The 14,719-nt window shown below is 43.5% G+C and overlaps 1 protein-coding gene across 4 annotated transcripts in view; it reads left to right on the top strand.

The window, feature by feature from the left end:
* ADCY7 (adenylate cyclase 7) overlaps window positions 1–14,719 on the top strand; it is an 82,675-nt gene that overhangs the window by 34,753 nt on the left and 33,203 nt on the right. For all 4 annotated transcript variants that reach the window (XM_081201128.1, XM_081201130.1, XM_081201129.1 and 1 more), the window contains exons 4-7: window positions 1,182–1,343; window positions 9,308–9,457; window positions 10,816–10,961; window positions 11,961–12,072. In XM_081201128.1, coding sequence (XP_081057254.1) covers window positions 1,182–1,343; window positions 9,308–9,457; window positions 10,816–10,961; window positions 11,961–12,072 — 570 coding nt within the window. The remainder of the gene's footprint in view (window positions 1–1,181; window positions 1,344–9,307; window positions 9,458–10,815; window positions 10,962–11,960; window positions 12,073–14,719) is intronic.

Here is a 14,719-nt window from a genome sequence, read left to right as displayed (position 1 = left end):
CTCTGGGAAGGGATGTGTTTCTGCTGTGCTTATATACACTCATTTAAAAATGCATGCTTTAAAACAAAACACAACTGCCTTCAAATCTGGGGCTGTCTGAATATCCCCAGACACTACTCATTATGCAAATGGGCATGGCTAATCACCTGCAGTGGGGGGGGGAATCATTTAATTATGACATCAATTTGCAAAATTAATGCTGCTTTGATTATGAGCAATTAGGGGCACCATTGAGAGTTACAGATGTGGGTGTGCCTTGGAGAAATGTTTCATCAAACTGGAGAAAGAAAGGGAGGGAAAAGAGCAGGCAGGAAGATTTGATTGGTTGACTGCAAAGGGCATATACAAAACATTCCTGTATATGCCTGGGTGTGGTAAAAGGAGACATCTCTCTGGATCTTTGGAGAGCAGATGGGAGGGTGGGGTAAGAGAGGAGGCAAGCCCCCCCCCCGTTCAGTGAGATACTTTGGCCTATAATACACTGCCCATTAGATCAGAAGAATAACTGGATGGTGTGCAACTCTATCCAGAATGCTAACTCCTCAGATAGATGAAGTACCCTTCATCTGTACCTCTGTCTTGCTGGGGTTGTGTCCCGGTTTATTGATTGTTGTCCTGTACGCGGGTGGCGCTGTGGTCTAAACCACTGAGCCTAGGGCTTGCTGATCAGAAGGTCTCAGTTCGAATCCCCGTGACGGGGTGAGCTCCCGTTGCTCGGTCCCTGCTCCTGCCAACCTAGCAGTTCGAAAGCACGTCAAAGTGCAAGTAGATAAATAGGTACCACTCCAGTGGGAAGGTAAACGGCGTTTCTGTGCGCTGCTCTGGTTCGCCAGAAGCGGCTTAGTCATGCTGGCCACATGACCCTGATGCTGTACGCCGGCTCCCTCAGCCAATAAAGCGAGATGAGCGCCACAACCCCAGAGTCGGTCACGACTGAACCTAATGGTCAGGGGTCCCTTTACCTTTTTTACCTGCCTTTTACCTAGGTTTCTGATTAACACAGTGGTTTCCCTAACCCATTTATAGAAGTGGGAGTTGTGCTGTTCTTACCCAGTTCCCTGAAAGCATTTTTGAGTACTGGTTCCTTCACAGCTTCCGTTGTTCTTTCGAAACCTATCATTTGTTCCGTAGTTTTTGACAGGTGCTTGGAAAACATCAAGGATCTCGTTTCTTTTTAACAGGTGCCATTCTTTCTGTTCATCATCTTCACGGCTTATACCATGTTTCCCTTGGGAATGAGAGATGCTGTGATTGTCAGCAGCGTTTCAGCGCTCTCCCATATTGTAGTCCTGAGCATCGCTGTAGCGCAAAACAAGCAGGACCACCCGACTCTTCCACGGCAGGTAAGGCAAAGGTTTGTATATGTGATTGCAACATGTGCATTTTGATCAGGCAGACGCCGTGGACACCCAGTGGAGCTCAACACTGGAAGATTCAAGACAGGGAAACTAAAGTATACTTATCCATGCAACGCATAGTTAAACTATGGAACTCACTTCCGCAGGCGGCAGTGATGGCCACCCAACCCTGATGACTTTAAAAGAGGATTAGAGAAATTCATGGAGAGGGCTCTTGATTCCCTTAATGCAGGGGTCTGCAACCTTTAAGACAAAAAGAGCCACTTGGACCCGTTTCCGAAGAAAAAAAAACTGGGAGCCACAAAACTCGTCATTATAAAAATAACCTTTTTTGTCACTTTTTTATTATTCCTTTGTTTGACCCCTCAGAATTACTCCTCCTCATAGAAATAAACGTTAAATTAACAAGTTACCTTTTTGTGTGTGTGTGTTCTTCACTCCCCTTCAAAACAGTGACCAGCGTACATGCCCCCTTTCAATGCAGTGACCAGCGTACATGCCCCTTACAATGTAGTGGGCGGAAGGTGACGTCGGGATGATGCGTGACTAATGCACGCACTGCCCCATGCGACGTCACAGCCAGTACAGCGCCCGCCACAGTGGGGAGTGTCGGGGCGCACAATGCGCCTCCTCCCCTCGCTAGTAACCACCCCGGAGCCATGGCAAAGGTGTAAAAGAGCCACATGCGGCTCCGGAGCCGCGGGTTGCAGACCCCTGCCTTAATGGCTACTAGCCATGATGTCTATGCTTTGCCTCCACCGTTGGGAGGCAGCAATACTGCTGAATGTCAATTGCTGGAAGCCACAGGAGGGCTGTGCTGCTCTTTCCCTGCTTGTGCCATTCCCTCTGGCATCTAGTGGTGCACCGTGAGAACAGGATGCTGGATTAGATGTTAACAAATGCTACAGCTGGCTGAAAAGTCATTGTGGTCCATTACCCGTGTGGTGGAATGATTAGAATGCTGGACCTAGGACCTGGGAGACCAGGGTTCAAATTCCCACTCAGCCTTGAAGCTCACTGGGTGACCTTGGGCCAATCGCTCCCTCTCAACCTAACCCACCTCAAAGTGTTTCTTTGAGGATTAAATGAGAAGGGAGAGAGAACCATTGAGCTCCTTAAATATGTAAATAAATAGCATAAATACAGTTGCTGAGGCTCTCAGCAATTTTCAGGTGGGCTGTAGGGGTTAAAACTTGGATTTAGCTAAACATATGGACAAAAAAGAAAATTTCAGAAGCTAGAAGAATACTTTGTTATTAATGCACATGTGTGTCATAGCCCAGTTGAAGAGGTTTCATAAGGACTTCCCCAGTTTAACTGGGCTGCCTTTTAAGTCGATCAAAATGTTTTTAGTTGGTTTAGTTAAGCAGTTAAAATGCAACTTTTATTTGTGTCTTGTATGTTAGAAGAATAAGTGGTAGTTAGAAATAGCTGTGTTGTGCTTTTCTGTTGTCTTGGGATATAGTGTGTTGTTTTCTGGGTGTATATTTATTCTTTGTTGTTCTTCCATGTGGATATTGGCTGTGTCCCATTTGTTGGCTTCATAAAGCTGGTGGCATTCTTTCCAGGAGCCAGAAAAAATCTTGGACAAATTTATCAAGCAGTAAAACCAATATCGGTCTAGGAAGTCAGGCTGTAAAACTCTTTTTTTCTTTTCTTCTGGTGTGTGTGTGTGTGTCTGTCAGAGTTACAGAATTTGGACACAGAGTACAGAAAGTTTAATCATGCACCTGCTGAATTGAATCGCACCCAGTGAATTTTTTTACCTGAAGTGACAGTAAAATTGTTTTGGGAAGCAGATTGTGAAGTGTAGAAAGAGTGCACGAGTCCTGCATTTGTATCTCATTTTTTTTAATTATTATTTTTCAGTTAAAGCAAAATGTTTCCTGCTGGGCAATCCAGAATCCTCTTCACAATGTTATAATTCATGATAAATGAGGGAATGTTTGGCTTTTCATGAAGAGGGTTGGGTGTGTTCCTAAATTGCTTGGAAAAGGGAAAGAGAAATTCTCATGGCTTTGTAACACTGGTCTGTGCGCCAGTTGCACCCTGCCAGTGAATTTTCACAATTGCTTGGCAAGCACCAGGGGTCTAGTCATGAAGCTTTTGAAATCTGATAAACAGCTCGGTGTAAAGGGGCAAAGCCTCTCTGATTCAGGATCCACATAGTTGAGGTGTGTGCGTCATGTCTCGAAGGGTGAGGTAACCCATTTCCTTCCCCAAATGATTGCTACTTAGTGAAATGATGCAAGCCCTTCTTTTTAACACTTTGCTCTCCTTTCTTCTCTTTGACAAATCTCTTAACAATTTTTTTCGGGAACAATTTTCCTTTGAATTTTGATTACTTGCACATTTTGAGGCATTGCCTTTATATTAAATGCTCATTTGACACCCTGAATCACACTTGATTGACTTCAGTCTTTACAAGAAATGGGTTCTAACAACAATTTCCTCCTCATTTCAAGATACTTGCTCCTCAGAGATCCATTCAGCGGGGGGGGGGGGGGTTGTATGTGTATGTATGTATGTATGTGTGTCAGAATTCCAGGAAGATACATTGGGGGCTGATATTTGGAGAATGTTGTGGCTAAGTTGCACATTATGTAAGAGTTCTAAGATGGGATCTCCTGCCATATTCTGTTTTCCTTTCCTTATTTAATTTTCGCTTCAGTGCATGTGTACAGTGTTTGCCCTCCAGATTTGGCCAGGCGTGTGAGGTGGCGGCTGAGGGCGTGTATAGTTCATTTAAGCATCCTGTCTTGATCTGAAACTTGTAGCAGATCCAAACCATACATTTAAAGCAGATGGCTTCCTCCAGAGAATTGTGGAAACTGGAGTTTGCTAAGGTTGCTGGAAATTGTAGCTCTGGGGAGTGGAGGTATACTACAGTTCCCATGATTATTGGAGGGAAGCTGTGTGCTTTAAATGTATAATGTGGACCAAAGGTTGTTGATTAAGATGCCATGAGAAGCTATGGTACATTGAATTCTTCTGCATTGTATTCAGGCACATCATGTAGGGCAGGTATGGGGAACATTTGGCCCTTGAGGTGTTGCTGAACTATAACTTCCACCACCCCTGGTCATCAGCCATGTCTACTAGCACTGATGGAGAGTTTTAGTTCAGCATAGTCTGGAGGGCCAAAGGTTCCCCACTCCTAACGTAGGGAGAAAGTGCTTGCATGAGTGACCAAAAAGCTCATTCATACCTCTTCTTGTTTGCTTGTCTTAACTGGGCCAGTGCATGGTTATTTATAAGCCTTGGGTGGGTTTATTGTGTTGAATGCCTGCATATATTCCACTAGAGTGTGGAATGTGATAGGAAGAACTGGTTACCGTTACCTGTATCCATATGTGAGAAATTCACATATTGCTTAATGTGGCCTGGATCGGCAACTGTGGACTAGTTCAGCTTTGAATGTTTTCTATAAGCTTTCTTTAAGTTCCCTGGTCGTAGTTTTGGCTGGATTTCAAACCTGGAGAATGATGTGATTTTTCTTCTAAAACCAAATACATCACCGAACCACTAAATGCATGTACTCATTTGTTTACAAGTTTTCTCCAGCCCATTCATTGTATAGTCATTCTGGGATTTAGAGGAAACATAACATCAAATAAAATAAAACATTTTCCTTTATAGTTGTTAGTAACCACAAATTGACTCAGTCTTAAGTCTACCAACATCACCCCTGCAGAGTTAAAGGGGCAGAAAGCACTTAGAATAAGCTGACATCTGAATGGCTGTAAGAATTGTTTAACTGTTAAAATGTTGTAGTTACAAAGTGGAGTGGGATTTTTGCTTGACTACACTAATATAGTGATCCTTCTTGTTTTGCTATCAGAGTTGCCTCTTTGATTTGCTAACAACAGGCCAGAGCCAGTCATGCTGGTTTTCCAGGGGTGGGGGTGGGGGGAAGGAAAATATTCCTTTGAAAATTTGGGTAATTTGCACAGAGCAATTCACAACATAGGGTGATCTAATTCAACATGTTTATTTTAGTAAGCAAAGTAACAAAATTTTGAAACTTACCAAATTTTGTATTTGCCATTGTCATCCATTCATTGTTACTGTTGATCTTAAGCAATGGAACACTTTCCATGGTAAAAAGAAAGCACTGGGGGGGGGGATTCCACCCCACACCAATGGCCAGATCTTGCATAGTCTTATGCTCTGGATTGGTTCAGAAATCATGACAAGCCATAGTTAAGGACATTAAACTATGGATTGCAGTGATGTCAGAATTGCCAAACCATGCCCTTCAGTTGGCTAACAAGAATTGGAATCCATGGCTGACTAACCAACTAAGTTTTGGCATGATGTGTGGATTGACAAACCATGGTTGTGACCACCACTCTGCCTTCAGAGGCTACCGAAGGCAAAGTAAACTTGTGAAGAGTAAACAAGTGAAGTAGAGTGCTGAGAGAGAGAGGAAACCAAACAAGCAGTTTTAAATGTATTTATCTACTGAAGATTTCTCACTGGACCTTCATCACAAGTGATCCCAGCGACAACAGGGTACAATCAATATAATCACAGTAAAACAAAGGGCAGGTAAAGCAAGCCAATTGATCAACACTGCCAAACTACAACTTAGCACTCAGTCTAGATGCTAATATCCTGTAAATGCCTATGTAAACAACCATGTTTTCAGCTCCTGTTGAAAAGCAAAAAGAGATGGCACCAGCTGTAACTACATAAATTGGGGGCAGGGGCAGCACCACAGATGAGCTTCCAAAAGCATAATTTCCAAAGGTTTAAGGGGGGGGGGGAATCCACAGGGGAAGCTATGCATTGCTACTTATCATGATGGCTATATGCCTCCTTCAGCATCAGAGGCAGTGTGTATCTGAACCTCATTTGCTGGGCAACACCAGTGGGAGAGAGTTATTCCCCTCATTGTCTGGTACTTGGCTTTTCAAAGGCACCTGACTTGTTGCTGTCAAAAGCAGGATGCTGGACTAAATTAGCCTGTGGCTTGATCCAGAAGGGTTATTTTTAAACCATGTTTTGAACTTCGCAGCACTATTCGTGCAAACCATGGTTGGACATGATGTTTGAACTGAGCCAAAGTAACAGTGATGGAAATGCTTGGGTTTTAAAAAATGCTTTTAGGGGATTTAAAATTAGCCCCACCGTAGTTCTGTAAACTGGAGAGGAAGAGGAGAATTAAAACCTGTAGCATGTTCTCCCTACGAAACTGTAAATCACAAATGATGAATGTTATTTGACAACTTAATCTATTATCTAGATTAATAACAATTGGCACATGTTGCTAATTCCTGCCTGCTTGAGTGCTACAAGTCAACTCCCTGTTGCCAACTCTTTGACTGAAGGCAGGAACTGTCCGTTTCACAGCCCCTCCAGTCAACCTACGCGAATTAGGCAACGTGTACCACCAGCAAAGAAGGCATGTTCAAACCAGAAAGCTTAGGATGACTTGTGAAAGAGAGCCAAGACTCGTGCGCATGCACACACACACACACACACACACTCACACACTCTTAAAACAACAACAAAACCAACCCTCCACTTGAGTTGCTAGCCAGTTTGACTTGCCTGGAGGAAAATTCATTCCTGGTCTCATAATTAGTTACTGGGTGCTAGCAAAACCCATAAATGAGAAGTCCTATGTGTAACTCCATCATCCTTCCCCCTAGCTATTCTAGGGGATATTCTGAAGCCTTCGCATTCAAAATTCTGTAGCTACCTTTGCTGAGCAACCTGCTGTCTGGATATACAGAATGGGCCCAGCTATTAGTAGCCTGCCCTCCTCCTTTATGCCAAGGACGCTTTTACAGTTTATGGTTTCTTCTGGGTTGCAAAAAGAGAAAAAGTTGTTCAACAGATGGAACAAGGAGGCAATGGTGGCCACCAGCTTGGATGACTTTGAAAGAGGATTAGACAAATTGGAGGATAAGGCTATTGATGGCTACTGGCCACAATGGCTCTGCTCTGCTCACGCAGTTGGAGGCAGCAATGCTACCAACTGCTGGAAACTGCAGGAGGGGAGAGAGCTGTTGTGTTCTGCTTTTGCTTGTGGATTTCTACAGGCATCTGGTTGGCCACTGCAAGAACAAGATGCTGGACTAGATGGGCCATTGGCCAGATCCAGCAGGCTCTTCTTAGGTTATTAAACCTTCCTTTGTAACATTTGCTATGTCTTTTGTTTCTTTGTTGGTTAATTTCCCCCTATGCTAACAGCATAAAAAGGGGGTGGGGAGAGAACCTGCCCAAGTTATTAAAATATGTAATTTCCTTTTTGTCTCAGTTACAGTGTATATATTGGAGCTCATCAGAATACTGTAGTAGATGATTTAATTTCCTTAGGCTTGGAGGTTGCTTCTGTTTGCTAATATTGGCTATTAGATCATGGTCCTTCTCAAAGCAATGTTCTTGCTGCCTGACTGTTCACCATCACAAGTGCTTGCCTCTATACACTCATTAATTTTCTCCCCAATTACCTTTCAACTGAACAAGCACAATCTCTTTCACAATTTCTAAATGAGTGTTGCGTTCGTACCTGAGTTCGAGAGGAAGCACACCTTTTCTACAAAGGGCTTGTTAAAAGGAAATAAACTTTGCCTATTATAGCCAGTCAAGGAAGAGAGTAGAAGGTTTTTTTTTGTTTCAGGTTCAAATGGGGTGAAAAAATTACATCACCCTACAGATATTGAAAGATTAAGGTTTGGCACATGGAGCAGATAGTTCTGATTGCAATATATCACAGAAGTAAGACAGAAAAACCCTAAAATGCAAAATTGTGGAGAGACAGTCCTGATATTTTTTTTGCAGGCCTACTTGGTGGAATATTATCTGTTACTATCCACACTCAAAACTTTTCAGGATCTTTGTTTGATGGGTAGCGGCATTATTGAGTCCATTGATCTTCCCTCATTCCTTCATATTCCAAGATCAATCCCTCTCCTGTGTGTTTGTGTGTGTTTGTAGTGGGGGAGGCTTCTCTAGGAAGCAACTCATGAAGTTTCTTTATATCAGATCAGACTGTTTGTCTACCTAGCCAGTGTTGTCTACTCTTCTTGGCAGCAGCTCTCCAGGGTCTTAGGAAAAGGGTCTTTTTTCTCCATAACATGCTACCTCTTCTTCCTCTCAGCACTGCTCCTTGAACCTGTGAAAACCAGAGGCTTCAAAGAGCAGTGCAGGAATGTTTGCAAAAGGGTTTTCAAACTGTTCATGCTACACTTTGAAGTCCCGGCAATGGGACTTCAAAGTGCAGCATTGCCTGATTCCACAGTGATATCAGATGAGGGACGGTTCCACCCACCTGTTAGATTTGGCCCAGCTGGGGTGGGGACGTAAGGATCTGGCTTCCTAGCAAGAGAAGGGTCCCCACCCCTGATTTTGAAGGATCACTTCCACTTCCTTTATGAACTAGCTTTTCATATGGTACCAGATTATGTAAATAACGGCCTGCACCAGTATTAGCCTGCTCGAACATTGAGATCAGCATTTGTGGCCATGTTCTCTGGTCCATTGAAGCAAACCATGACTGGTAAACAGAAATCAAACCTTGACTTTACATCATAGTTTGTTTGGAGCAAAACGAATCATGATTCCTGGTTAGGACATACCACTAAGCCAGGAACCATGGTTTGTTGCTCCCCCTTGTGCTAGGGAAGGAGCGAAGCTAGAGCCCTTAAGGATATTCACAGTTCACTATTAGCACCACGTAGATACATCCAATAAAGCAAAATAACCTCATGATATCTAGCTAACTTTGGGGGAAACAACAGCTGGTGCAGGAATATGGAAACTTACATATAATGTGCAGTTGTATTGACTGGGTAATGAAACTTGGGCCCAGGAGTCTCTTGTCATGTGCTGGGCAAGAGAACAGAAAACGAGCTGATTTAGCCTTAATAAAGTTCACAGATTATTTCACTTATAAAATTTTGAGTTTGTGATGTTGGGGCATTTATTTATTTCCTCAGGTGCTTGCCAATGCTTTCATTTTTCTCTGTGGTAACCTGATGGGTGCGTTCCACAAGCATCAGATGCAGGATGCCTCGTGGGATCTGTACAGATATACTTTAAAGTGCATCCAAGTCCAAATGAAGCTGAAGATTGAAAAGAGGCAGCAAGTGAGTGAATCAATGCTTTAAATACCTACACACTTTCTAGCTCTTTTAAAGTCATCATTCAGCCGTACCAGGAGATCATCACTTTGTCAGCAAGTTCTGTAACGGGTCGTACTTAGAAGTATTCAGTTGTTCATGCTCACCAAAGGACACCCATACATGTGCAAAAGGAGTCTGCAAAATGGCTGGAGTAAAACCACTGTAACTGAACTCATTCCAAAACTTCTATTGTAACAGAACATTGGACCATGTTTTTGGCTGAATTAATGAGAACCTTTCCGGCACAGCAATGGCCATTATTTCCATTTCTATGACCCTCACCACCACTAACACTGATGTTTTTAGTTTTTTTAAAAAATATTAGTGTTACTTTGCATTTCTCAGAACTTTATGAGGTAGGCAATGTTTTTGTGGCTTTTGACTGCAGACCTTGATGCTTTGTCATTCTGATTCCTCCTTTTTTTTAATAGAATTGTAAGGTGGACATATTGTAAGGAGCCCCTTAAGTGGGCATAACATTTATAAACCACTTGATTCTTAAAAAGCAACAATCTTGTAAGCAGTTTAATAATAATAATAATAATAATAAAACAATGAAATTATCAGTAAAAACAACTATTTAAAACATTTTTTAAAAAAATAATAAATAAGCTAAATAAAATAAAAATAAAATAAAAAATGAGTTAAAACTCATGTCACCATTCTGCACGTGACTTTAAGAAAAATGTTTTTAGCAGGTGCTGAAAAGAGTACAGTGAAGGGGTCTGCCTGATTTCAATAGGCAGGGAGTTCCAAAGTATGGGTGCAGTCACACAAAGATATCATTTTTTACAAGTACTTGTAACACAAGGGACGCGGGTGGCGCTGTGGGTAAATCCTCAGCGCCTAGGACTTGCCGATTGCATGGTCGGCGGTTCGAAACCCCGCGGCGGGGTAAGCTCCCGTTGCTCGGTCCCAGCTCCTGCCCACCTAGCAGTTCGAAAGCACCCCTAAGTGCAAGTAGATAAATAGGTACCGCTTTATAGCGGGAAGGTAAACGGTGTTTCTGTGTGCTGCGCTAGTGCTGGCTCGCCAGAGCAGCTTCGTCATGCTGGCCATGTGACCCGGAAGTGTCTCCAGACAGCGCTGGCTCCCGGCCTCTTAAGCGAGATGAGCGCACAACCCTAGAGTCGGACACGACTGGCCCATACGGGCAGGCGTACCTTTACCTTTTTTACTTGTAACACAGCTAGCTGCACAGATTGAAGTGCTTTAGTTTAGAGGATGTATGAGACAAGGCGCTCTTGCAGGTATTTACTCTTAAAGGGTGTGGCATAAGTGCTAATAAAGCAAAATGAATAAGACCTGCTCTTCCCTCTTAGGAAAGCTTGCTTTTATCGATACTGCCGGCTCATATCTCTATGGGAATGAAACTAGCCATCATAGAACGCCTGAAGGAAACCAATGACAGGAAGAAGCATGACAACAACTTCCACAGCCTGTATGTGAAACGGCACCAGAATGTTAGGTGAGCTGTGTAACTCGTTCTGGTTCTGTTAATAGTTCTTTCTGTTGCCCCCGTATACTAGAGACACAATCCAGTTCTTGCCATTTATTTGTTTTGCAACAAATTCTGTGCCACCGGCATTAAGCAAAACATGGCAAAGAACAGGATAAAATCGATAAAATTTTATGCATAAAACAAATGGAAAATAGAATGCCGAAGTTATATTTGGGCCAAAGTTGTAGAGTTCTTTTTTTGGGGGGGGGGCTTATTTTTTTGCAAAATATATATATATAAAGAAGTTTTAAACCTATTTTTTAGGAAAATTGCAAAAAACAACAACAAACCAACCAACCACCACTTCCGATATGGGCTGCCATATACCCAGGTTTCCCCGGACATTTTTGCCGCTTTCCAAAAAATCCATCCGGGTGCTATTTTTGACAGATGAATCCGGGCTGTGTCCGGGATATTCCAGACATATGGCAGCCCTATATTGGATCAGCACACTTGGATCACCCCTCAAGGGAAAGCCTGGGTGCACAGGTGAGCTTTAGTACCGTAGGTGTCTGCCTGATGTCTATTAGAGGAACATTCCAGTGGGCAGATGCTGCCACACTAAAAGCCCTAGTCTTAGTGGAATATGTGAAACATCAGAGCATATATCACTCTTAAAGGCTGCATATCCCAACGATCAAAATGATGGACAGTTGATCTTGTGGGGGGGGGGGAGGAGAGCAAGTGAGTTTTGCATGTGAATCGTTTGCTGTCAGAAACCAGGGGAGCCATTTCAGTGAGGAATAGAGTAGATGATTAAAGAGTTGTAGTCAATGTTAGTTTTGCCTAACTTGGTCATCCATTAATTTCAATGGGCCTATTCTTGAGTGGAACTAACATTGGATGTAACCCATAGTTTGGTGCATATGTGTGCAGTTCTTAGCTAATGTCCATGAAGTTTAAATATCTACATCACTGATGTAGAAAATGAGAAACAATTTAATTGATTTTGGCTTCCTTGCATAGCATCTTGTATGCAGACATTGTAGGATTCACTCGTCTGGCAAGTGACTGCTCTCCCAAAGAGCTCGTGGTGATGTTGAATGAACTCTTTGGGAAATTCGATCAAATAGCAAAGGTAAGCAACTACTTGATAGATAGAGAAGCCTCTTGTCATTTCAAGTATTATTATGTTTTGAATACCATATTTACTCGAATCTTAATGTGCCATCAAATCTAATGCATACCTCAATTTCCAAAAACTTGAAACCAAAAAAAGTATTTGCTGGCGAATGTAAATGTGCCATCAAATCTATTGTGCACCTTAATTTTTGCAACATAATTTGGCCAAAAAAGGTGAGCAATAGATTTGAGGAAATACAGTAATTATAGATAAATCCTTTCAACTATTATTACACTGAGACTAATAAGGTGTAGTAACGGTCACTGGCGGAGGAAGAGGAGTGCGGGGGGAGCACACCACCCCTGGCAGCGCAATCCCCAGGGTGCCATCACGGCTGCCCCCGCAGGCGGCGCGCCCCGCCCCTGCCTGCTCTCCACCCCCCGGTGCCAGAGCGTGAAGCTCTGCCACTGGTAACGGTACGATGGTCTGGTTCACATGTAAGCTAAACTGTGGTTGGGTTTGGGCAAACCATTGGTTGTATTTGGATGTCACACTGAACTATGGTTTAGCACCATGGGAAAGCTACAGGGAGCCTTGAGCTTGCATGCTCCTCCTCCTCCTCCCTCTCCTTCTCCTGTATGGCTAAGAGGACTTCAGAAGATTCTCCTTCAAGTTAACAGCAGCTTCCTGCATTATGCAAACCAGGAACTTTAGCTAACCATTGCTAATGTTGTTTTCAACTAGCCAGCTTCAAAAGTTGAAGTTGACATGTATGAAAATAACCTCCGTTAAGGTAATGCATTAACCCCAGTTTGTTAGTCTGGATAAAGTACAAGCTATAGTTAAAAGTGAAAGCGAAAGTTCCCAAACCCAACTTTCCTTGCTGCACAGGCAGAGGAAGGGGGCATACAAGCTCCATCCTGCATGTGCTGAATCATGGTTTAACTATTTGTACCCAGATTCGCAAACTATGCTTTTCTCCAAATCTGACTGGTAAACTGATTTCATGCATTGGTTCCAGTTCTGGTTCGGAGGACAAATGCAGAACTTAAGCATGACAATTTTGATGCCGTGGCAATGATGCAACCTTGGTTTGGCTGTTTCATCTGAACCTTGTGTAAATTACTACTTACTCTGTTCTGTATTTTGCAAATGAAGAGAAGTTATATTTAACAAGTTTTAAATCTCCCAAACTCTTACATTTATAAGAGTTAATAGCAGCAGTGGCGTAGCGTGGGGGGTGCCAGGGGTGCCGGCCGCACCGGGCGCAACATCTGGGGGGGCGCGAGTCCAGAGGGAAGGGACAAGTTCCTTCCTCCGCCGGGCTCCCCGCCGCCACCGCCAGCCTTGCGCCCTAGCGCGCGCGCGCCCCCCGCCGTCGCTGTGGCTGCGCTCCGCTCACTGCTCGCAGGAGGAGCAGCCGCTGCAGCAGCGCCGACGCCGCCACCGACGCCTGGCCGGGCACGGGCAGCCTCTGCACCCTGCTGCCGCCGCCATCCCCTCGGCCCAGCCACAGGCGGCGGCTGCTTCTGCCTCCATCCTCCTCCGGGCAAGCAGCGTTGTTTGCGCGGCAGCGCCAGCGGCAACTCACAGGTTAGGGGTTGGGGGGCGCAAATTACTTGCCTTGCCCCGGGTTAGGGGGCGCAAATTACTTGCGTTGCCCCGGGTGCTGACAACTCACGCTACGCCGCTGAATAGCAGTTGATAGGTTGAACATGCCATTTTAGCACAAAGGAGTTTTCTGTGTCTGCAGAATCTCTGGCCTCAATCTATATTATATTATATTATATTCTTTCAAAGTACTAGTAATGTTCACTGTACTGAGCATGTGGGATTTATGGGTATGAGCATTTATGGAAGGTTCTATTTCCAACCATTTCCAATCTATTAATATTATAAATGCTCATGATTAGGGAGTTATGGTCTAAAAGTGTTCTGTCGCTGAACTATCTCTCATTAAAGGCAAAGAAGCAATTGGGATGTTAACTTAATTAAGCCTTAATGGATGTGGTAGAATTGAATCACTAAACGTACTGAAACAACTTGTGTGCTAAAATGGCATAAATGCATAATTAAGATGTTTAAAGTTCTGTCTTCCTTTTTCAATTTTTTCTTGTTTCTCATACAATTCCTTGTATGTTGGTTGTTAAACGTTTGCGGAGACTGGAGATTGGAGGTGGCCTTGCTAAACTTCTGAAAAGATTTATATTGAGGCTAACCAATTATCCAGACCATTATGGGGAGGGATGTAAGGAGCCCTCATTTTCCATTCTGCCCTGTGTTCATCACACGCAGCGTTGCTTACGTTATCAGTATTTGTGGTTGCTGCTGCTTTCAGTCTGCGATCAATACAGGTGCCTTCCCATGTACACACGCGTTCAATTTGTGCACGACTGTGTATATGTGTGGCCCCTGGAAATAATTAAATAAATTGATTTTTAAACCGCAAAAGACGCAAAAACTGCAAAAATAGCTTTTTAAAAAGTGAGAAAACGGCTAGTGCAACCCCAGGACCCTTTGCAGCTGCAATCTTGTGAGATTTTCAAGGGTTTCCAGCGGTTTAGAGGCTATTTATACGCTTTTTAGGTGGTGTTTTCCTCTATACTTGATTTCACGTAAAAGTGCTATCCAGGAACGTAACCCCCATGTAAGTGGGGAGATG

The sequence above is a fragment of the Podarcis bocagei genome (genome assembly GCF_964188305.1).
Source record: "Podarcis bocagei genome assembly, chromosome: 7".
Classification (NCBI taxonomy): Eukaryota; Metazoa; Chordata; class Lepidosauria; order Squamata; family Lacertidae; genus Podarcis; species Podarcis bocagei.
The sequence above is the reverse complement of the archived record's forward strand: the minus strand, read 5'-3'. Positions and strand labels throughout refer to the sequence as shown.